The sequence below is a fragment of the Megachile rotundata genome, chromosome 9 (assembly GCF_050947335.1).
Source record: "Megachile rotundata isolate GNS110a chromosome 9, iyMegRotu1, whole genome shotgun sequence".
NCBI classification, from domain to species: Eukaryota; Metazoa; Arthropoda; class Insecta; order Hymenoptera; family Megachilidae; genus Megachile; species Megachile rotundata.
The window spans coordinates 6,389,565-6,415,563 of record NC_134991.1 but is presented as its reverse complement, the minus strand read 5'-3'; the positions used below and the strand labels follow the sequence as shown (position 1 = coordinate 6,415,563).

At 43.2% G+C, this 25,999-nt stretch overlaps 1 protein-coding gene across 5 annotated transcripts in view; it reads right to left on the bottom strand.

The window, feature by feature from the left end:
* The window catches only part of LOC100878040 (latrophilin Cirl), an 820,007-nt gene that overhangs the window by 322,508 nt on the left and 471,500 nt on the right, over positions 1–25,999 (bottom strand). For 3 of the 5 annotated variants that reach the window (XM_076535691.1, XM_076535692.1, XM_076535693.1), the window contains one exon: positions 7,077–7,125. In XM_076535691.1, coding sequence (XP_076391806.1) covers positions 7,077–7,125 — 49 coding nt within the window. Of the gene's footprint in view, positions 1–1,607; positions 2,372–7,076; positions 7,126–25,999 lie in introns of those variants that run through there. The other 2 variants (XM_012292489.2, XM_012292491.2) reach the window with 1 other exon arrangement.

Sequence of the window (25,999 nt, the reverse complement as noted above, 5' to 3'; positions counted from 1 at the left end):
GTACTTTAATATTGTATTTATATAATTTGCTTCTTCCTACGTTCACAATGTCTATATGTATATCTTTCTCGTATGCAGGAAATCAATATTTTCATATCGAGTTTATATTTGACACGTTCTCAATGCCGCGATAATGTGATTAAAACTGAAACGGATACTGTTATCAGAGAGCGACACATGGCCGAAAAATGATGAGTACGCAGAAAATTTAAAAAAGTAGATCAGCAGACAAATATCCTATATGAGACATCGGACATTTTGAATTTTTCGACTAAAAAATTTATATTTATTGTATAAATGTAGTACAGCACTTCTGCCTTTCCGACAAAATAATTAGAAGGAAAGAGTGTGTCAACGGTTTGTTGATTCCTTGTCGAACTAATGCGTTACCAGAAGAATTCCAAGTTGCCTAACACAATTATCCAACTTCTACGAAAGCACATAACTCACATTTGACGCGAACAACCGCAATTCGAAGATGCGTAAGAACGATGACCTTTTCAGAGAAAAGTTTCGAAGCCTGTTAAATGGGAAACTAACAAATCAAATGGAGCAGGGTTTTCCCCTGAACGAATAAACCGTCTGGTGGTTACAAAAGCGAACGGAAGCGAGAAATACCGACGGCAAATGTCACCGAAGACCGCTCGCTTCGAACAAACGGACGTCACGATCCGATTCCGTTACCGCGAATCCACGAAGAGCACGCGTTATCTGTCCGCGACAGGATTTCAAGGCACCGTTTTCTACCTGTTAAACAAAGCGTTCGAATATCAGCAGACGAACGGCGTACAAAGAGAGAGAAGAGCGAGACCGCAGCTGTCTAATCGCAACGGGTTCCAATATTGATATAAATGAATCACACGGCGCTCCTCTCGAGAGGCCTTCGATCACGGGCGTCACCTAAATTCCGTGGAACTTCTATCCGAAGTTTCTTACGGTCGGTCGTAACTTATTCTCCCCGAGGAACAGGCAACAGCACGTAGTCTTCAGCACACACGCCACGAAATTTCATAGAGTTTCGTCGGCGAAATCAGAAATCTACGACGTACGTGGACAACGGTGTCGCTCTAAGCGCGCCACGCAAACCGAGCATCCAGAATGGTCGGCCAGGATTTGACCGAGGCTTCTGTCCACGGGTGGTTGGTCCGTTTCTAGGTAAAATTTAAACGCAACCCGCCCAGCAGGTAACAACCGTATCCCTCTGTGTAAATCTTTGAAACGCTTTCAAGGAGGAAAGCACTCGCTCGGAGTATCCTTGTGGAGGTCAAGCTTAGCCAACCGGAACTTGGTCGGAAGTACGCGCGCCAGGGCCAACTATGCGCGCATAGATTCTCGGGTCACGTGTACACACAACGCGTTTGAAGCTGGCTCACAGGGCTAAAGCTCGACGAGTGCAGAGCTTTGAGCATCGGCTCGTAAAACGAGACCTAATGCACGACCTCCTCCCGCGGGATGTGTCAAAGTCACCGGCGCCGTCGCTTCCCGTGACCTTTGCTTCAACGATAGAACACGTCGTCACGAATTCGTCTTCGCATCTCACCGGGCACACGGTTTCTTTGACGACGACGCGGTTTCGGCTCGCGAATAGAATGTCAAACTTTACTTACAAGATGGAAGACGAAAACGGCGTGGTCTGGATACATCGCACGAAATCTCAACGGAACGCACAGAACTGTCACTGACACATGTGAAACACTCCGATTCCCTAGCTATCCGAATCGGAGCAGGCTAGACCGTCGCTGCGACGACGGGGAGCGGGAACGATCCTCCGCCGCGGCAAATCGATCCTCCTTCCGAAGGATCTCTGGCGTCCGACGGCTGGTCCTCTCGCAGGCTCCAAATCGGTTTCTCGAGAGTTGTCTGTCGATCGATCGGCTCGAATCCGGAGTAGGATCGAAAGAGAACGATCGGTTCCTCTGATCGTCGACGAATCCGTATCGCTCGGTGGTTCGCACCTAGCGCTAGTTCCCACTCCGAGGATCACCAGGGTACACCGCGGAACAAGCAACAAGGGGTTAATCACTAATTATTCCAGCCAGTACACACGAGGAAAACGCTTTCTCAAGGGCGAACTCTTTCATCCGTACACTTTTAGGGATCGTTTCACCAAAACGGTATCGTACGTGGGTCCGCTCCGAACGATGATTCTCCAATCGGCGCACTATCGAAACCGCGTATCGCGCTTGCCACGAGTCTCCATGACGATCAGACGAGTAGCGATCGTACCGAGAAAAACAAAGTCACACCGGGATCCCGTGATGAGCCGAGAGCCACACAGCTCGTCGCGAGATCGTCCACGAGGAAGAACAACGACACGCTCCGATCCGCTTCCAGCGGCGTCGACGGAGAAACTAACCGAGCTAAGGGGGCGAGAGAGCGTCGACCCCCACCATCGAGCAACGCGCGCATCCCCACCACCCGACTAACCGAGTGATTCCCCTCTCGCGCCTAGTCATCCACCCCATCACCTCGCTTCGCCATCCACGGCAACCAGCTCGCTTCTAGCCACCGCTCGCCCCTCTGGTTCCTTCTCGCAAACCCGACAGAACGTATTTCCCTCCCTCCCAACCCTCCTGACCTCCCTGCCACTGCTTCACCCCGTTCTGCTCCTCTATCCTCTCGCGTCCCGCCACCGTTTCTCAGACTCTCTCTCGCTCTCTCTGCTCGGCCTCGCCGCTGAACTCTCAAGGTGGAGGCACTCGGCGACCGGAGGAGATGCGCTCTCTTGGTATCTTCTCTCGTTCGTTCGTTCTGCCTCTCGCTCTTTGGTATTTCTACGTGTGTTATGTGGGATCCGTGTGTGCGTGTGCGCGAACGCGAGAAAGGTGAACCGTTAGGTGGTAAGATCCGAGGGTGTTCTAATCACTCGAAAAAGACGGAGGACCATGCGTTTCGCGCGTCCCTTTCGGATCACGTTTTGGGATAGGACGAAAACGTCTGGCAAAATCCAGCAAAAATGTGATAGAGGTGTTCTCCTGGTAGCAGATAATTTTTGCCCAATATTAAATATAGGCAACTGCTATCTACACTGTCTTTGATGTCACATGATACAAATGAGCAAAAATACACGATGTGGACCATTATAACATAGTTCATGATTTTCTATGGATGACGTTTTTCTAAATCACAAAGTTCTGAAGTTTCAATACGTCCCAAGATGTTATAATTCTAAACTCTTCCAGACATTTAAAAAGTTCCAAATTCTGTAATAGCGTTCGATTTATCATTCGAATGAGGTATACAGAGTGTTTCACTTAAGTTGAACAAAATTATTTTCACCGGTATTAAAGCTGGAAAGAGATAAATGACGGGGTTTTACATTTGTTATCATCTCTGAATGTACATCCTTTCATAAAAGCTCCCATCAGTCATATTTTTCCACTCGTAGTAGCAATAAAAGTAATGTATTCGACTTAAGTGAAACACCTAGTATGCTCGAACAATAAAATTTGATAAACGCGTGTAACATCTAAAAGTCTCCTAATTCAACATTACGCGTGAACGACTCATACGATCTGTTCCTTGTTCATTTCGCAGAACACTTATGTCTTCCGCTAGAAGATCTAACGCGGTTACAACGTGTGCCTATCGCCACATCACAGTACTTTGCGTTACGACCGATCGATCGTATTGGACGCAACGAATCGTGCAACATGGTTCCGAGCGTTTATCGATCGAGCTCGTTTTGCTGGCAATCGTAAGCTGCGTTTCCTCGGAATAAATTCAATTCGTTGCAGGGGGAGGGGGTCGTTAAAGAGGCATCGTTGATAGATTCGTTTCCCCTTTGTCAGTTCATCCGGCGAATTGTTATTGGCGATGTAAATGACGGAACGAAATTATCGTTGTATTTTATTACCGATCCGTCGGTACAAAGAAGGGATTACATTTTTACTCCGATTTCAGCTGGACGCGCGATTCGATCTGGCAACGAAGTTGTTGAATTATACAACGTTTCGCGATTACCAAAAATCCTCCGGGTCTCTTTGTCACTTATCACCGCGCACTGATCCGGGCTAAGTCTATTAAACCGTCCGAGAGGAAAGGCGGCGCTTGTAAAGTGCTTGCGAAACCACGCCGGGCCACGTAACCGAGCGTGTATACACCGCCCGGTTCGTGAAATATGTCGCGTTCTCGAAATTTATTCATCCGTATCTCTTGCGAACGATGAAAACCGCCCCTGGACAAAAGAGCACCCCTATCTCGAGGTATCGCATAAACAACCTAAGATCGCGATCTTCCTTCAGGATGTACGACCCCTCCATACCTTCCCTGCCACGTTTCGAACAACCCTGTTCCTCAACCAGTGTCGCGTCTCTCGAGCTTCGACTCGCCGAAAAGAGCCGCTCTCGGCAACGACGCTTACGACTCCCTTCTCCGCCTTTTCCCCGCTAATCCCAAAAGTCCATAAATACTGGAAGGGAGTTTATTCTGCGAAGGGTCGTTTACAGGATCACAATTGTCGCCCTGACACGGGCCGGTGATGACGCTTTAATCCGACACCGTTATGCGCGGCCAGGAATGTTGCAGAATTTGCGACACCGTTTCGGTTCGCCGATAACGCTTGGATCGCGCCGTCCAAAGCGTTGTTACGCGAGTGCGCGATGTTTAAACGCTGTTGTCCACTTAACAGCGCCCCACTTGACCGACATCGACATGCTCATATTATTATGGAGAGTTCGTGATGTTATTTTTGATACGCATATAATTATGAAAATATTTTGACGTAGTTGTAATATTATTTAGGCGTCACGAGTGGGTAGAATTATAATTGAAATTTATGCAAGGTGCTTCGCGTAGATTGATACAGTAAATTGAGAAGTTATTTTTCGAACTCGAATTGCTGAGTGTTGAATAATGAACAACATGTAGGTGACTAATTCGCACCAAACAGGGGCGTTAGAAAGCTAAAATCCTATCCAAGATGCCTTGCAGATAATTGTGTAATGTAAATGCCATCATGTTCGGGCTTACGTAAGGCGTACGTAAAACATGATCCACGCGGACGATTGCAGTCGGCTCACACGAGAATACCAATAATGCACTACTCCTTGGCACGTTTTTGCGCCCGATTCGAGGACAAATTGATCACCGTTGCAGTCCAATCACGATACCCATGTGAAGCAGTTACACATGTTCCTTTTATTTAGAGGCATTTTAATTATGAATCTATCATTACCGTATATGTGTGTACACTGGATTTTCAAATTAACGAATTTAATCGTCTAAAATTGTCAATTGGAAGTCTTTTACCCTTGCACTGATCTTAGACGATGGACTATTATGTTTGAATACATTTCACTTTTAGCCTGACTTACATCTTTATCGCATCAGCTATTCCGAAAGCAATTACGACATAAATGCGTGTTACGACTTGCAACTTTGCTCGACCGAATAAAGGTATTATCTGTCGGAGCACGGTTGACGGACCAGGTCGTAGCCAATTACGTACGACAAATGTTTATAAATGAAACATGATTTCATCCATCAGAATGGCAAGTGAGTGACACACGGTTTTACACTTCACGATCCGGTGACAATCGTCAGGGTGTCACAGTCGGTAGCCGGGCAGCTGCCTGAAGCGAGATTTCGATGATGTTCGAAAAGGGGATGCGATGCGAGAAGGGGGCGAGTTTCGTATTCTCCTTAACCTCCGTGAACCCTCGGTCTGGCTATTTCACGGTTCATTCAGAGGACCGAAAAGCGAGACGGTCGAAAGGATCAAGTCTAGAGGAAGTAATCCAGATCGTCTCGTCCTCCGAGCGTGTCGCGCGACCAAAGCACCAGGTGAGTTCATTACACGCGTCCGCCAAGATTTTACGACGTTGTCGTTGTAAGACCTGCTGCGTGTACGATTTTATTGAAGCCAGTCCCGCGAACACGTATCACGTCGCGGAGTCACGTTTATCGCGCGTGTACAGGTCGCGACAAGCGAAACTTCGAGGGGTACGCGACTGATTCCACGAATTATGACGACCAGCGTTGTCCGCATGCCCTGTTCAACTTCGAATCCGCCTTATTTGACGTTGTGCAACTCGATACGGACGAGCGGAATGGCACGCGAAGCCGGACGCTTTCCGAGATCCGCAAGCGGACACGTAGACACACGTGGAACACGGAACCGTGGCTCTTTTAATGACTTCCTTAGACAGCGTCTTTTACGTGTCCCGCAGCGGTAGGCTCGCCATTGACGGGCTGAATCGAACATCTGGCTTGAAAGGTTAAAACTCGCCTACTCGTTGATTCTTCGAACTTCGACTCCAACTTTACAGTTGTACATACGTCTTATGTTGAATAAATTTAATGCGCCTAACGAATACTCTTTTAATCGAAACACGTAAACACCACTTTTTATAGAGCTACCGATGCACTATTGATGTTTAACGATGTGTCGATGACATCGTTAAAGTATCGTTAAGACAAATGACTGTGACTAAAATAGGATGTTCATGTCTATTTTTGACCTAATTTCGAAATCTCATACAATACGTAATTATACTCAAATCTATTTCTTTTCGTTCAAACTTTGAATAACAATTTAACCCACTTCTGAACAAGAAGAACCAAAGAATCACAACTTGTTTAGAAAATTTATTTGTTTGCTTTATCAGGTTTGTTTGATCATTCAAATCGCCTAAGCTAGATCAGACCCTTTCAAATTAAAATTGAATCATTCAACTCATAAAGCACGACAGCAAAAAATGCATGGACAAGCTAACTGAATTTGTCCCCACATATTAAACTCCAATTGTTTTCACGAAGAGTTTACATTGGTTCGAAGAACCGAACGTGATTAAACGCCACAACAGAATAACTTCATTCGAAACGCGTTTTCATCATCGTTCCATGCCTGCACCTGCTCGTGGGAAAGAATTTTCTTCGTCCCGGTGCGCGCACCGTCAAATTGGTTGTTGCGGGTTTCACAAGCAAGTTATACAAGACCTTTCGTTCGAACCGCGTTGTATAGACCGGGCCAAGCGGTGACACGGCGAAAACTGTTCGAAGAATGTACGGTACGATCTAACGACGGTCAATATCAATGTGGTATCATGCAATGGCGAACACGCAAGAGTACTCACGCAATTTTTCCAAGTTCCGTCCGGCTGGTCCCGACTCGTTGACAGGTATCTGCAACAGAAAACGAGCCGGTCATTAACGCTGTGTCGACCTGCGAGAATGCGACTATTTATATGCCTCGTATAGTACAGTCAACAGCAAAGCTCCTTAGGGATAATTTAACGAGGACACTCGTTGGGTTTGAGGTTGTATTTGCATATTTCGGAACTTGGAGATTTAGGGATTTGGGGATTCGGAGATGTGGAGGTTGGAGAATTTGGAATAATTTAGGAATTTAGGGATTTGGAGATTTAGTGATTTGGAGATTTGGAGATTTGGAGATTTGGAGATTTGGAGTTTTGGAGATTTGGGAATTAAGTATAGGCTTTTAGAAATGTATAAATCTGAAAGTGTCAAAATTTAGGAGTTGAAGATTTGAGAACTTCAGATTTAAAAATGTGGAATCCCACAAATCTTGAAATTATGAATATACGAATTTGAGAATTGAAAAACGTGTAACTTCGAAGATTAAAAAATATTCGAGTCCCCATATCCAACCTTATCCAAAGCAAGCGTTGTGCCCGAGTGTACTTCTCATACGTGTCGACGAGATCAAATCTCGGGACTTGTTCGCAACACGAGCAACAGAGACAGTTAATTTAAGCGCATACCCCTTAATCGTACTATTTATTTCATTATAATCCAGCCTCGAACGGTGGTATACTATCCCATTTGCGTTAACCGCTTGCATTACCCGCGTACATCGTCGCAAGATAATTCCTCGACGATGTTCGTAGACACGCGCTCTCCGTTTTCTAACCCCATGAACAGTGACGGGCATCGAACAGCAGATGGTAGAAAACCAGCGGTCGCTATTTATTTCCAGCGTATTTCCATGCTCGAGATGAGGACGAGGCCACGATAACGCGTCTTTACGATGAAAGTAGCCGACTAGTCTACACAGTCATCGTTGACCAAGATACGGAAACGTTGTGCCAGATTATCGTAAGCTTTTGCATTCGAGGGATTTCTGTAATCCATTCCCTATGGGTAATCCCATTATCGGCCATTTTCCTTACGTGAATGTGGCTTGGAACTGGGTCGCTATCTTTCAACGAAACTGGTTCACGATTGTTTGTGGAATAAAAGTTGCGAATCGAATGCGTATAAACTTGTCGAATATCTCGTTGCTTTATGTGTTGCATTGCTTATGAGATGCATATGCGTTGCGGTACGTTGCATATGTGTTGTACTGCTACACATGTGCTGTATTTCCACGCATTGATTAGCTGCGTATTTCTACTCTTTTATGGGATATTTGTAGTTCGTTGCATTTCCACACAATTTGCAATTTCACGAATTGCTTTTTCATGTGTTTTCACGTGAAGTGCACCTTGCATTATCTGTGCGTTGTATTATTACTCCTTGCATTAATAGCACTGTCGCTAGCCACGTGTTGTATTTCCACGCGTTGAATTGCTACACGTTGCAGTATCTATGCGCTGTATCATCACTCGTTGCATTACCAGCGCTCTGTCACCACGCGTTGCTTTAACCACGTGTTGTATTTCGCCATGCTGCATTTCGACGCATTGCATTTTCATGCGTTGTAATTCTATACATTGCATTTCCACGCGTTGCATAACCACGCATTGCATTTCCACGCGTTGCATATCTACGCGTTGCATTTATACGAACTGCATTTCACGCGCTAAACATTATATTACACATTGCAGTACCCATGCGTTTCCGACGCATTGTATCGCCACGCGCTGCACTACCTTTGTGTCACATCTCCTACGCGTTAATTCGGCACGCGTTGCATTATCTGTTCGTTGTATCGCCACGCGTTACATTATTTGTGTTGCATTGTACACGCATTGCATTGTCACGCGCTGCACTTCGTTGCATCCCCTACGTTGTATCATCTATGCATTGTTTCTTTGTACGTTACGTAACTACATACACATTGCCATACGTTGCATCGTATGCAACTGTAACACGAATAGTATGTTATATCACTCACAAATACGCAGTATACAACAGACTCGTTATATCGCCGTACTATGCTGCGTATTACATAAACCACCAATTAATTCCCTGAAATTGCTGGCTGGTCCATTTGCTACCATACACGTATGTACATCGTATACCCTATATCAACACGTGCACACAAGTCTAGCGTCCACGTGGCAATATTGCCGCCACTCGGCTAACAGGCGTTACCCGGCATAGCAATTGTGACACGTATCGAATACATTCATTTTGCGTAGGTAACGTCTCACTCGACGTCATACGCGACACCGCCGAAGCCGAGGGGAAACACCGGTATAAGCTCGCGTGTACGCGGAAGCGACACATACGTGGCCATGTATGTGTACACGGTATACCGGTATAATGGAGTCGGGGGACTGAACGGCCCTTTCGGAGACCTTCCCTACGGGGCACCCAGGATCGACTCGAATCGAAAGGGAACGAGTCGAGCAGCCGGGAGTGGTGCCAACTTAATGAGGGACCACCTAGCTCTAACTGTTTGTTTTTCGAGAGATCGAGGCCCCGCAGAAAATACGCTGCTTGCGATCGAGAGAACGGCCGATCTCGTTTATGGCCTTGTATCGCGAGCCCTATTGCCATAACTTCCGCGATTTGGGCGTGAAATTACACGCGGCGGAATCGACTCGAGGAACGCCAATAGTTCGATAAAGATTCGCCCCCTTTCAATTCCACTTCTTCTTCTTTCTTTCTCTTTTATTCTACACTGTTTCCCTTTCGCTTGTTCTTGCTTGAATCGAACTCGAACGTTCCATCGATCGATTCGACACGTGTTATCTGCTATATCCATTCGCACTGAGCAGTCGTTATTTGCTCGTATTAATGCCTTGAATCTGTTACATCAAATTGCGGTACTTTGGTACTGTTATTCGTTCGAAATGTTTAAAATATTTATTTAAGAAAATATACATTATAAATAAAAATTATTTGACATTGGATACTTCAATCTTCATCCCCGTTTAATTGTAGCCTGTTTATTTATACTGATTGGTAATAAATATTTACTATTAAAATTCCTTCACATATGATGGATATATGAAGACACTCATGCAATGTTAGTAGAGGTTTTAAATCTTACAAAATGTCTTCATCGAGAAAAGCCTTCTAAACGAACATCTTCCAAAGTGGATTCGCAAACTTTTCATGACAATAACATTACCGAAAAGATACATTCCGAGAGGAAGCATTAAGGATGACACAACTCTCTGAAACGACCAAATATTTGAGATACCAATCCAAAGATACTAACCTCTGACGAGTACATATTCATTGAATGAAATAAGCGATATTAAAAGACTTTAAGCATACGCGTATAAGAGAAGATTGTGCGTGTTTAAATTATTACAATCTTCATTAGTTATATGAACTTTTGCAGGTACCGCGTTCACGCTCTCGCGTTACGGAGTGCAAATGACGCGAGTTTGCATGCCGTTTGCACAATGCGAACACCGGGCACGCATTAATTCGACGGAACACACCGTTTTCCGTAATTCGCGGCCATAAATTAATCCAGCCGCGTATTAACGATGCGCAAATTACACGCGCGCCCGAGATATTTAATCCCGAAGACACGCTGTAATTATCGTGGGTCGTGCGACGCCCGACCTTTTTTTCATAAATGGATCCGGGGCTAACGCGATGTAACGCATTTATAACGGGCTTCGATGGTAGCCCGGGACACGGGCAGCCATGGAATTACCAGCTCCTAATATCGTGTTTTTTTTTTCTCCCCTAAACCCCTCGGACACGACGCGGTAGCAGAACTTGCTCCCTTCGTGCTCACTTTCACCGCTCTTTTCTTCGGACCACTCTGAAGGGAAATTAGGGAAGAATCCTCTTGACGCTTCGTCTGAACGTGGTTTTTATCTTTTCGGTGCCATCGCGGTCGATAATCGCACTGCTCTTTGTTATCCTTTGATTGCAAATTTCATTTATTCTGTCTCTTCACTAAACCGAAAATAAATTCAATTTGACTGCAGACTTAGACATTTATTTATTCACTACCTTTGTTCCAAATTTAGAAGTCTGCAGATTACTATTATTTTCGAATTCTCTTGCACTTTGATTTCAAATTTAGAATTTACTTTCGACAGAGCTTTAACAAATCATACAATGGCCACCGTTCACAAAACTTTTTAATGCGAGACTAACAAGAAAATAATGAGATAACTTAAACGTTTACAACAGAAAAAATTGGAAGCATTTTCGCTAATAATTTACAATAACGAGATAAAAGAGTTTATTTGTTCCATGGTAGACTTTAATGTCTGTCTTAATCATGCTTAAACATTTTTTCACTCCTAGATAATTGGATGGAATCGATATTAAATTGATTAGTAAAAAAATATGTTGAGAAAACGTAAAAGTAAGTTCAAAGATCCTCATGTTTTTGTGACACGTCTGCTAGTTAATGTTTTTGCTCGTGTACTAATCGAAGATAGGTTACGGTCCGCTTTATTACGATTTTATTGCTAGTAGCAAAGCTTCGAACGAGCATCGTGTCTAATCGTTTTGAAGATAATGAATCCTGAGAACTATCCACTTAGATTTCGATATAACGTACAATTACGTGCAATTATTACGGCGCAATATCTTGGAACCAAGGTATTTATTAGCGTAAGTGGAAGTGCACACCGGTTCCTTCTGAAGTGCCTGCAGAAGCGATACATTCCATCAGGCGACGTATCGATTACGCTGTCGTGTTTTAAGCTGAAAACGAACATGCGTTGTTTCTGCTTTTCCGTCGGTAATGCGACGTATCATTTTATTACGCTCCTTTCATGCAATCCTTAATTGTGAAAATATTTCATACAACATGCCATTTGCTGAAAAGAATATAATTCTGTAAACTTTGATAAAATTAAGGAATAGTATATTTTAATCTTTAGGACACCTTCTGTTCTCTAATGACTAAATTTGCTAAATAAAATATAATTAAAATTATTCGAATAGAGCTTTTACTACCAATATAGGATAAAAATGTTGGTAACACCACTTTACTCTCTACATCACTATCGGTCTATTTAACTGTAACGAATTTGTACCTGTCAGTGACAGTCAACGTACTCCGTGTTCAAACATGACACCACGCAAGATAAGTAGTGAAATAAACAAAAAACAAAAGAATGTCAGTAAGCGTCAACGAGTACAAGTAGCAGCAAGGATCACGAAAAAATACGTCGGTTTCAATCTACGTGTTGTTGACAGCTTTCGCGAGGAAGCTCGACAGAAGCCACATCGACCGTGTTGCTTGCTGTTCGACTATTCTACACCATCACGAGTATCATTCGGGATTTTGTGCGAGTGACGCACGGTGAAAAATGTTTCAGGGATTCAACGTGGAAAATGTCTGTTTTCGAGGTGGATGTTTGCGTTGGACACTTCACGGAAATTGATGAATCGGGATTCTTGATTTTTTTAAATTCGTTTTCATCTGTCTGAGATCGATGAACTTTTGTGCCCAGACAGTGGTCTGACACACGTGATCAAAAACTGTAATAAAAATTTAAGACTTTGGATCGATGAAAATGAAATTTTCAAGTGTTTAAATTTCACATAAAAATTTCAAACTTTCACTTCATTATTTTATATCTTGTAACATAATGAAAATTAATCAGAATCCCTAACCTATAATTTTCGAGACAATTGCGCCATTATGTTCGGTTAAATAAAGAAAGTTATAAAGTTAGGCACATTCTGTGATCCTCGAAGATTATAATTAGAATTGAACCCAACAGTCGAGATGAAAATACGAGTCTGACTTGTCACATATGAACTATAGCATGCGTCACACGCTATTATAGGGCAAGGGGTTAAAGATTTCTACCTCAATTATTTCCGAGGTATTTCAGCTATTTATGAAGTCTGTTTTTAGTAACCGAATTTCTTGGTAGACTTTTAAAACCGAATTGAGCTTCTTGGCCTACTTGGCGAGGGACAGAAGGAGATGAATGTATATGTGACGAGCAAACGTCGACTCGGTCATAGCACTTTCATCCGACGACTGGTCCAAGGACGATTTGTTCCTATTAGCAGGTTCGTGTTAATCGTCACGAGCGTATGAAGGCTCACGCTAATGAGTCGACATATCATTCTATGAGCGAGCAGGTTTCGTCTCGACGAAGAGATTCGAACGTGTGCATTATAATTCGAGGAGCACACGAACAAATCTCGAATCGACGGAAATTATCCACCGCAATTTGATAACATTTTTGTTCGACAAATCAAGACCGTCGTAAAGCTACCGGTGCTCACCTAGTCAAACAACTTTACGAAATAACAAACTTCTTTTATTACCGTAATTACAGTTGCTAGCTGTTTTTCTCCCGTTGGTTTTCCATTAGCCGCCTCGCGATATGAATGTACCAATCATTTCGTTTGCAATCTCTGTAATTGCTGCTACTCTTCATGACTTTATTTTTCGCTGCAAGATACGGTATTTTATGGAACGGTGTGTGATAACTAAATGACATTTCGTTATCATTTTGCTCAGTCGCAATCATTTAATGGAACCATTTATTATTTCAACAGGACATTCATAAAGGTGACGTTTGTTAGCAGAGTTGCTAATTTCCAAATATAATTTCAGACATTCACAAATTTTTGCGTTTAGCTATTTTATTGTAGCAGAGCCATATAACGGGACTTTGAATTTTCATTTACTTTCTCATGATCTCCCCTCGAAACTTTCTACGAACCGTGCGTATCAAAGTTTCCCATCAAGCAACGCTGTTTCTGCATTTTATCTTTCATTGTTTAAAAGAATACATCGAAGAGCGTCTACCGCCGGCACGAACTTTTGGAATTACCTAATGGTAGCCGGGGTAGAAAAAAAATCACACGGTTTCTATTTACCGTAAGAACAGGTCGTCGATTACACCTTTGACTCGGCGGTTGCATCGCTTCGATTCAATCGATCCATTCGCCACTCGGTCACGATCAATACGTTCACAGGAGCAAGAAGCGTCGACGATCTACTCGCAGCTCGAAACTTATTCGGCCACTCCTTCAAACGAGCATATTTTTATTTACTCGTGTCCTATGCATCGGTGAAATCTTCCGCGAGACGAAACACGAAATGTCACTTACTTGGAAACATCTTTGCTGCCGACGTCTCTCTCTTTCCTCCTCGATCCCTCTTTATCGTGCTGCTATTCGACTGATCAATGCCCGCAGCGTTTCGCGAGGCTAGACACGAGTTTGTTATTGCAAAGATGTTCGAAATATCTGGCGTCGTACCGCGACGATTTAAACTATGTCGGCTGAAAGCTTTCCTCGACGGTGAAAGTCGAAAAGTCGATCTTTCCCGCCGCGAGGAGCGTCCCGCCGCGAGAATGAGCGCTGAATAGCAACTAGCCGGTCGGTCGCTGATTATCGAGGGATGAGAGAAAGGGGTGACTCCGACAAAAGGCGGTTTGACGAAGGAAATGTTAACGAGGGTGCCTGCCTGGGTCCGTTTCCTAGGACGTCAGAATCCGTACGGGCCGAATCAGCCCTCTTTGTGCGCTCGCCGTATCGTGCATTTTTATTAAGCCCCGGCTCGAATAATCGACGCGAAATTCGAGATCGCCAAAGGCATTTTCGTCGCCCGTGCACGCGTCTGTCGCCCGATTCCCATGCCTTTGACGTCCGCTGACCTGTTCCAGACCATATGCCGAGTTCCAATAATTTTCAATTGGTTTAAAAAGAATCGTCGCCTGACTCGAATGCTCCGTCGAATTTTAATCCATACCTCTTTTCTATTCCTCCTTTGTCGCAATCTTTCGGACTGACGCCCGCTATCTGCTATCAAGCTTCATCGAGGATGGAACGCGGCTATACGACAGAATATAGTTACAATTATAACTCCTACCATATTCATTCATTTTCGGAAATTCATTTGTCTAAGTCTGCGAAGTGAGCACAAATCATTATGGTTGATATATCTGCACTTTGTGTACCACGATTTAAGTGCATCTTTTGAAAGATAAAGTGTGTGTAATATAACTGAATATGAAACGACGGATTCTACTTAACGAATACTCGTGTCATTACAGATACTAAGGTGGAGAAAAACTACAAGTCTTGGATATTACTTCCGAATATTGCTAAGCTCTTCGTAGCGAAACTCAAATAGTGACTATATTAAAAAATTGAATAAGTTATGTAGCAATATCGTTATCGATAAGCCATATACGATGCAGCCAGGTGTAACCTATGAGCAACTAGGCAGCATCAACATGCCCATCGGCGTGTCTGTTCACGAATAAATCCACCTTAATTATCGAGAAACAACATCGAAAGCTTGTCCAATCAGCGTGCGGTATTTATCGAGCAGCATCGCGAGTAGGGACGCGAATGGACGACAGACATCAAGTTCGATTACCCCGTGTAGTCGTTCGAATAGGATAATCATCGATGACCGTTTTCATCGCGTATCAAGAACGTTTAGGTTCAGATAGTACTCTGCGGTGGCCGTAACTCGCGAGTTCGGCGGACTCTTGCGGAATAATCCGAGGAGAATCACTTTCATCGCGAACCGCGAATGTGTAGGTACGTATCATCGATGCATCTAGGAAATCGAGATGGTGGCGCAAACACGTTGCCGAGGTGCTCAGCGAGGTGCACATCGAAACGAGGGGGGAGGCTTTAATAGACCCAGCCAGTGTATACGATGCTTTCGTAACAGGGACGCGCGCGTTGCATCGGTGCAGCGCACAATAAACCGATGTGTATTCGAAGGGGCTTAACTAGACGAACTATTCCGCGTAGTTTCTATTAGTAAATCACCCGCGCACTGCGTGGCATAGATAACGACCCCCGTAGCCGAGCTACAATACCGCCGACGCGGAAACTTAATTAAGTATATATTAATTAAAATCCAGCCGCGTTGTCGTTGCAGCCAATGCTACCGCTTCGTCGACCTGCCATAGTTGTGTCTCTGTATCTCAATATTTAGTATCTCTTGTCATTCGATTATCGAATTTTCTACCTGATCTAGACTCTTCAACGCCAGCATTCTTTGCATTTCACTGCGGCAATTCATTACAGTATAATTCCCGATATTATTGTATGATAACGTTCTTTCACTCCGTATACACTCTAATTCCCACTCGCTACGCTAGATGTCCGATACGATTCAATACAATATACCTGCCAATTCGATAAAACTAGTAAATGAATACCTCTCGCATACCAATCGAGTGGATCTCGCTAAATAGTGCAAACACTGTGGACGCGTTGACGCAACCGTTAAATCGAACACACCAAGCGTTAAGCCCGTGATTAATTATTTCATTCAATTACCGATGAATCAGTTCGTATTTAACGTCGAAAGAGTTAGCGGCACCTGTCAACCGAAACGAGCTCGTTGGAAGCATCGAAATTTCTGTAGCATAAGAAGAAAAGAAACGCAGCGAGAAGGGGCCCGTTTAAAGCCCAAGGAGTTCGCTCCTTATCGCGTACACATTGTAAGTACGCACAGCTGATTCTCGTTTTGCATAAAATCGAGACGACACCGCGGCCCTCGGCTTGGCTTGCACGCGCGCCTGCGTGCGCGTGCACGCACACGAGCACGCCGCTCGCACACGAATTTCTTTTTACGGCCAGTTACTGAAGACATTAAAGTCCACGAGGGAGCAGGAGATTTGGACGGGTGGATGCCGTGGGGTCCTGCGGTCCTGCGCTAACAAGACGATCTTTAAAGGAGGAAAGAGTTTCCCCAATCACCAGTTAACATCTTTGTCTCGTACTCGCACGGCCCGCCGTGCCGCCGCCGTTGCTGCTTGTGAATATATTCATGAGAAACCGACGCCGCTATCGACCGCGAGCCGTCGAAACTTTCGAGCGGCGACGTTTTGAATCGCGACGCGGAAACGCTCCCGGCACCGCGGAATTTCGGTACCGCGGTACCGCGCGCAGACGCGACCACGGACTATCGCGATTCGGCTTGATGAAAGCTGACCTCCCCTTATCAAGATTTTACCATAGACGCGTCGCAGCCCAGGGAAACCACCACGCTGGATGAATTTCGGAATTATTCCTCGTTTAACACTCCCACGATAACCGACTCTTACTGGACTCATATATCTTTCATTCTTTACGTAATTTTATATGGTTCTAAATGTTCTAAAAGTTAATCACTTTTTCTTACAAGTGTACACTTTTCTTATGATTTATCACTACTTCTCTTATGATTTATCATTACTTCTCTTATGACTCATGAGCTACTCTCTTACAATTTATCTACTTCCCACTCTTATCGAGGCCAGTCACATTTTACTCCTATTTGAGAATATGCATTCTACATTAATAGTAGCAATTTGAACGAACGAATTTCAACTTTTTCATGGATCATTGTACGCGATGATGCGTTTATAATGTGACGCTCGGTGGACAGGTGGTCTTACTATTTTTCGTTTTTGTAATTTCCTCGGCATAATGGCTGAAAATGGACACGTACGAGATACAAAACGAAATGCACGATGTTAGATCATACGCTGTGAGTGTTAATGAGTGCAGTAGGTTGATACAGGAAATTATGAAACGTTATGAAAGTATGAAATACCTGACAGGATGTTATCTTTTATCGGAGAAATTCGATTAACATCGATGAATAATATCAGTTTACTTTCAATCTTTTTGCATCTGAATTATGCTACAGGGTTCTGAATAACCGGAATTATCTCTGCAGCTCTGGTATTCTTCTTTAGGTGTACTTACTACATTTTCTTATGACGGTAACATAATACAGAGACTGTTTCCATTTACAAAATTAGTTATCATGCATCGAGGTTCTGTTAACGTTGTACGATTTTATCAGCTCCGAGAGAAACATTCTTGAAGTGATGAATAAATTCCTTTCGACGTTAAAAATTCCACAAATATGCGTCGCTAATTTTCAATACATTTATATAAAAGTAGAACACGAAACAGAAGACAATTTTTATTCAAATTGAATTCCATCGATGCAGTTTATGTTTATCGAGACACAAAAGTTTCATATTTGGATTAAAAAAGCATCTTGAAATTGAAACAATCAGCGAATACAATGCTGGAGCGTATCGTACCGAAAAAGAACAAAGAGCATTTTTAATCGTATCGCCATTCTTAACCGTGGACACGTGTCGAAGGCTAGTTCGGGTTTTGTTAACGTTACGGGTTTACCCGGAAACACCTCCGGCGGGTCAGAGAGTCGGGGTTGATTTATTTCCATCGCGAACTCCCGCCTGCATCGTTCGCTTCCGGCGCTATCTTGATTTCGAATCGAACCCAACCCCTTCCGAAAATTTTTTCCATTCCGAAACACGCCACCCTATACTCGAGCCACGCGTTTTCAGCGATAATCGAGATCGTTTCGCTCTAACGAAAACGCCCATTTGCCGGAGATAATAAGCTGACCCGGTAGAGAGGGCGCGTACCCTTAATCAACGTTGAATTATTCGACTCTATATTATGTCGCTTCTGGAATTTATTCGGAACGTTTTTTTATCAAATTTTTTGTGAAACCACTTAGTTAGTAGAATGCCTTTATCACGACTTTCATGTGTTGTATATGTATTGTGTTTGAGTGTGTGTATCATGTATGCGTTTTATATACGAGCAAAATTTAGGATTTTAGTATCAATATCGAATTTTAGTACCAGCACTAAATTGATCAATTTTATTTAAATGTCACTCAGCTTGTTTTTCTGTTTGTTCTCCCTGCAGATTCTAATATCGGACTTAATATCAATGAAATACCTTTTCACAGCTTTTAATGCATGACGGTGTTAAAAGGTTAATGAACTCTTAATAAATTCTCTCCGTTAACGAATCTGTCAATAAGCCATATAAGCGAGAACGTAAAAGACCGGTGAAATTCGTCAAAATGCACTAAAAACATCCTGAAACTGACAGATGAACTAGACGTTCGAAAACAACATTTATTATAGAAATCTCTCCAGTAATAGATAGTGCCATCATATTCTTATTTATATTCCACAAATATAGACGGAGAATCGATCCGTTTCTTCTTTCAGATAAACTCGTAAAAACAAAGAGGTTCAAGGTTACATAAAGTCAAATATTATGTTACTAATTTGTTACGTCGGATTAAGTGCCTTACTCGTTTATCGTAACAATAATATTTGTTCGGATACAATGTTTTATGTGCATACGACGACAGCTGTCGATAGACACGATTCACTTGAGAAAATACGATGCGCCAACCACGAACCGGCACCCTATCGTTCCTTCTTTTCCCGATGTAATCGTTCGATATCGATGTCTCGTAACCGAGGGACTTTTCAAACGTTCGGAAACGGCAAGGGTATTATTTGAACGTGGTTGCGAGGGGTGCGCAAGATTACGGCAGATAATCTCCTGCAGCTGTGAAGCGATCTTATCAGTGTGCTTTTGAACATTATCGCGTTTGAATTTCGAAAATCCGAATTTCTCCCATTTTTTATAGGAAGATTACCACAGATGATGAATTGAATACACGGGGATTAATGTATCAGCATTGCAATCTTGACTAAATTAGGAGATTGATAAATTCAGAAATTTCCAAAGTAGAAAATTTGGAATGTCAGAAATGTGGAGATCTCTCCACGTCTCATCCCTGCATCATACATACGTCCATAATAGTGTTAATGAACAGTATTGTATACTGTTGGCAATTGATCTACCCATCAGTGGATTCCAGGTTTAAGCAGGTTGCAGAATGTTGAAGCTAGAAAAGTTTAGGAAGATCGGTACGTATCAACGTCGCCCATTCCACAAACGTGGTTCTACACGGCTCCGCGCCGGACAAAATAAACGAGCCACGGTGAGCGAAGTTTGGTAGAAAGCTAAGTGACGGTCGTTTTCGATATCTCTTAAGAGTACAAAGATATTTTCCTATCTCTCGGAGGTATTCTTATCCATTCATTCAACCGACGTTTCCACTGTACCGCGATTGGCTCGCACTCGTGACAGCGCTGTCCCTCACAAATGGACGATAAAGTTTTATCAGTCTCGTTGTCAGTTTCAAAATGTAGACTGCTGTTCCCACACACGCACACACGCGAACGTCTGCAAGTCGATTGTATTATCTGTCTAGACCTACGGACGTTTCTTCTCACACTTGACAAACGGTTATTCGAAACCGTTTGGACTTTCCTTTTCGTTCTTGTTCTTTTTATGAGGAAAACATCGGACAGGTATTGTTCTTTGCTCGCTGATTTCGAGGACCATTGCTTCCAACGTTATTGATATTTCAACAAATGTATTGTTAACTTGTCTCGTGAAATGTTTTACAGCTCCGTTAATTCAACGTGGATGTTACGGTTGAAGTTTTAAGTGGCGACGCATTAATATTACGTTCAGAAACGTAAAAAATTGAATTGCTAATGTTGTCGACGTTGTTCGCGAACAGGATGATATACGGGAGAGCTCTAATTTGATTCAACTAGACTGTAAACGTGTGTGCATGTACATGCACGTATGTTCACTTCTCGCTGCATGGTGTTTTACGATTAACAATGTGCACGTGGCAAATGAAGGCGTGTCCGTAACAAAATATCAGAGAAATTATTAAACTGTGTACGTGAACTGCAACTCTGATCTTATAATATTATATATTTTATTTTCCGACTGCTGACGTGTTACCCGCCATTTTCATCGTTCTATTTTAACTTCACCCTAAAAGTAGTATATTTCTACTATTTTAATTACTAATTCGTGAACGGAGTTAATTGACATCGCAGTCTCGAAAATCTGCAACTATTTTTAATTGTGTTGAAAAGCCTGCGCATTTTATGGATTTTGTATCGAAAAAGGGATTACCGAGGGAATTATTTTTTGGAATTTTATATCCGTGATAAAATGTTTTAATCTATATGGATTTTTATATTTCACGAAATAAACATATTTTTTATAATAATTCTTTTGATGAATTCTCGCAAATGAAAGTCTATAACGTAGATAACATTTTTAAATAATCAAATGAGAGACATGAAATTGTACACACAAAAATCCTATGATTTTTATAAAAATTAAATGATTGAACTTTCTTGTAAAGCAGATAGCATAAAGTCTGGCGTTCATTAACAACCCCATGGCGTTGACCTTCGCCGTCCAACGATCCAACTTTCCCCAGGTCCAAATGTCGTAACCGTGAAAATAACCCCACGAACGATCCCAAGGAACCAATTACGATTCCGTCGTTATTGTTGGAAAAGAGGAGACTCGGGTTACCCACGAAGTAGGCAGTCCGCTCATTGTCGTAAGCAGAATGTCGACCGTTGTGGAGCGGTTGCAGAGGGATTGCTGTTACACAACGTTGTGTCCGGTTTTATGAGTTCAGCGAAGGATCGCGAGGATGACAGACACGTAAACGACGCGTTTCCGGTCTCGACGAGCCGCTAGGACACAAGAGTAGAACGAGGTAGGCGTGTCGGTCGTCTCGGTAGAAAAGGTAACACGCGTGTTTCCCGGTTCCGAGCGAAACCGTGGCGCGTAAAGAGGATACGACAATTGTAGCAACTCGGCAAGTCATCGTAATTTCAGCAACGATCCACGTTGTTCGAGATGTTTACCGGATCGGCCGGAAGGGAGGAATTCCGCAGAAAATGCGCGGATAGAAATCTAATCATGGCATCGACAAGGTGGCAGCAAAGACAAGCTTCGCGCGTTCGAAACACAGCCCCATCGGCAGATGCGGATACCTACCAGTTGGGCAGACTGTCGGGCGAGAGCCGAGCACGGGAAGAATAAGGTAGGCGTGTCGCAGCAACGTTAGGTGCGTTACGTGTGCGTGTGCACGACAAAGAAAGATACGCGGGGCATAAGCTGGCTTATTACGCGACGCCGGAGGCTACAAACACGCCGAATAATGGCCGTGGCTTTCGCAATAGAGCGCGCGGGACGAGCGAACAACGGGAGGGGTAGTATCGTATTAAATTATAATAATTCCAACGCGAAATTATTAGAACGAAGACCAAGAGAGGGAGAAACTCCGCGGCAACCGTAGGCGCATAAAGGGCTACGTCTTCTCCCTCGGCGAAGTGCGGTTACGCATTTTCTACTCGCAGCCACCTATACAAATCTGCACAATGTTCAGCCTTATCTGGCTACCCGACACGTCCGGGGACCGAGCACAAACTCGGCAGGGGGTACATCCGCGACATTTGTTAACAAATATTTTACCTCGTAACACGATACACATAAGCGGACCGTAATAATGCCATTCGATGCTCGAATAATGGCGAGGAATGCGAGAACGCGAGCGTAGAAAGCGGAACACGCTGGCCCGAGCTACTCGTTTACGCGGGATTTCCTGCAATCGATAACGAACATGATAAGCATCGGAAATATGCGACTGCATAAAGTTTTGAGTAAATTCCAAATTGGTAACGTAGGTACTTGGAAGTTTTTCCAGACTTCTTTATTATCGTTTGCTTGCATTAGAGATTCATCCAGAGGTCGAATCTTGAAACTGTAGAGAATGACATTTTATAATAACGATTAGACAGAGGATGTTCATGAATTTATAACATATCAGTCTGCAAGCTATACATAAGATTTTGGATTTAGTCTGCACGATTTATATTTACTTCGATGTATTATAAATACGAAAGCAGCTATCTAGCAGTTATAAATGAAAGACCAACCGAATTGTAAGTCTCGCATATTCATAAAGATAAGCAGAATGTTATTGTTCAAACATCCGCGGAATCGGTGGATTCTTCTAGACAGATATGTAGACTCAGAAAGAAGTTTGCGTTATTTTTTTTCGAATAGATCTGCATACAGACACGCATCATCCTTTTCTTTAACGTCGAGTTTACCCCCAAAAGCCCTGTCGATCTGTAAAGGTAAAACTCGACGGGAAAGACGAGGCGAAGTTCGCCGGAACGAGGTCGGCACTCTCTCACGGAAAACGGAACAGGTATCGAGATAAAATACTAGAAAATTCTCAAAGCGCGGCAGCTCGTCGATTTAGGGGCCGTTCCCTTCCTCTATTCCACTCGGATTCACCGAGCCGAGCAAAACGGGGCAGGGGGTTGGAACAAAGAGTTCGCCTAGGTAAAAAGGAAGCGGAGGAAGTTATCGAACGGGCATAGACGCGTCGTGCCGAAGGATTTATTATCGATCCTTCTCATCCTTATCTCCTTACAACATACTTTCGTTACCGTCTGCCGGAAAGGAGCCCTCTATTCTGTTCTACATCCCTGGAGGCCGACCGCGCTATCCTCGCGCACGGGACGCATAATTATTACAATGTGCCTGCACGAGACTGCCGCCATTAATATTCATAAAGTCGATCCGTCAAAACGGCTCCCGTCTATCGCCTTATTCTTCTATTTTTCCGTCGCCGCCGGAACAGTCGACGAACCAGAGGAGGAGGAACGGAGAAGAGGTTGGCCGTCGATAGAACGTGTGAAACCGATCGAAGTCTACGCGGATTTAAGATGCTCGTACACGCTTGTGCGTGTACAGGCGTAAACGATCGCATAAATTCGATACGACCGCCTTCACGCGCAACAGAATACCTGGGTTAACGTGTAGGAATAAATCAGATGCCTATTGATTTTGGACATGCAATCTGTTTCACGATGTGTTACCTTCCGCTCGCGTGTCACGCCGAGAATTACGAGGAATATTCGTGTGCTTTCGATGACTCAGGGTTGACCGTCGAGTCTTTTACTATCATTGGTATAACTAGGTAGGGATCAGAGTCCCTCCCCTAAAATGTGGCATGAGGCATGTAGGAATGAAAGAATTCGTGTCTTTGAAAAATATCAAACTACTCAATTTTCAAGTTTCCGAATCCACAAATACTTGACAGAATTTGCTCGATTCAATATTCAGATGCGATCCAATATTTAAGGATTGAAAGGAGATTGATGGCTCCAGAGTTTATTTTTGAAACACACGCCGATCACACGAGTTCTGTCAGTCATAGAAATTGTACAACTGCAATCGATCAATTGCAACTTGATTGAATCTCCATGGTGCGAGTTTAGAAACACAGCAAAAACGGTATAAATATTGAACGAAAATTCTTAAGAAGACGATATTAACGGTAACGAGATTATTCTGTAATACGATTTACAAACTCCCCAATCGAACTGCCCACAATCTAAATTCTACGCGTGTGTATAATATTTTTGCAAACGCTCGCAAATTAATGAGCGGCATCGTGCGTGGATGTATACCGTAATCTCGGGAGGTGTCGGAATCGCAATCAAGAATCGACTATATGTTAAATCATACGGCACGTACGGACCATGTAATGAATAATAATAGCCGGCAGGCTCGCCTGTAACTACCGATTCATCGTGAATCACGGATCGACTTAAGTGGAATCGTCGAACTTGCATTTTTCAGGGGCTGTTCGCATGCTTCGGTTACCGGTAATTGTGGCGCCGGTTGCTCCACGAAACGTCTTAAAATATCTCGCTGTAAGCTGAAAAAGTTGACTTCTTGCATTTTACGTTCCAACAACTATCTTCATTTTTACACCGTAAAACAAATGGGGGTGGTTTTCTACGTATCGCGATATAAAATATTGTCAGAGAAATTTAATTTAATAAAATTTTAAATATTAACTGTGTGAGCACAGATCTTTCGAAGCCCTAAAAAAGAGCGTCGCCCTCTCGACGGTGCTCCGTCCACGACGAAAGTTCGAATTCAATTATTCTTTCGTCCCGTTGGCCAGCCAAGGATTAAACGGACGCCACCTCTCTCCGGGATAATTAATCGTTGTTATTTCTAATTAGAACGAATTAAGACGCGTTTCCTGCAAACCAGTCCCTTTCTCTCTCGTCGCTGCTCGTTTCCGGACGAACGGGCCGGAAGGAAGAGCAGACCGAGCGCGACGCCGATGTCGCGTCGAAACGAACGCTACGACACGATCATTAGATTCGAGAGTCCCTTCTATAAATATGCTCGACGCTTATTACCGAATGCCAGCGTCTGAATGTAAATTATCAAGACGGTTCTGAGTGCATCGATAAAATTCCGCGGCACGTTTCTAGATTCTCCCTCTCGTTGCGAGGCTGTAAAACTAATTGTTATCGTCCTATCGTGTACTCGCGTTCAAACGCTTCTTGCCGTCCCGATGAATCGATAACGGCCTCGACTCAATTATCTCGTTGATACCTCTAGTTGAATAAAAACTTCATTCTGGTACGATATTCGTGTTAAAGCACATCAAGAACATTTTTAACCTGTTTTATTACCGGTTTAAGGGTAAACTTTAGCGGGAGATAACGCTGCCTAGCGGCATTATCGTAAATCTTAAAACTTTAATTCGAGCTGTACGTTATGTGCGCGAGGACGGTGGATATTAAGTACTATAATTGATTTTACAAATTGGAACGGGATATCTTGTCGTATTATGGAAATCATATTATAGAACGTGCCGGAAAATAACTTCACTATCTTTACATTTACGATTTTTTATAGAAATTCATTTGCGGAAGATTATTGTTTATGAAAGTGTCTTTGAGTCTTCAGAAGTTTCAGAATTATTTTCACTTTGTGTAGAATTTATCCTCTTCATGTATAAAAATGTATTCGTATAATTACGTGAGAGGACATTCATTCATAAAGTTATATTAAGAAATATTCATTCATGGAGTTATATCAAAAGACATTTGTGCATAGAGTTGCATCCAAAGTTATTTACGAAAAAAACACATCAAACAGTCCTACAAATTAAACAATTTTCAATTGGAAACTCCGCAAGAAATTTACGAGGAAACTGTGAAGACAAAGCGTCCCATGTAAAACTATGCCGGTTTACATTTTGTTGAGGCCACCGGCGAAATATATCACGCCTCTCGATGCACGCTATCTTTTATCGAAAGTTCCTGGCCCCCTTTTCGAGGCCGTCCGTGAGGGACGATAGTGTGGGAGCTTCCATTACCAGGTGCCGGCGAAGAATTTT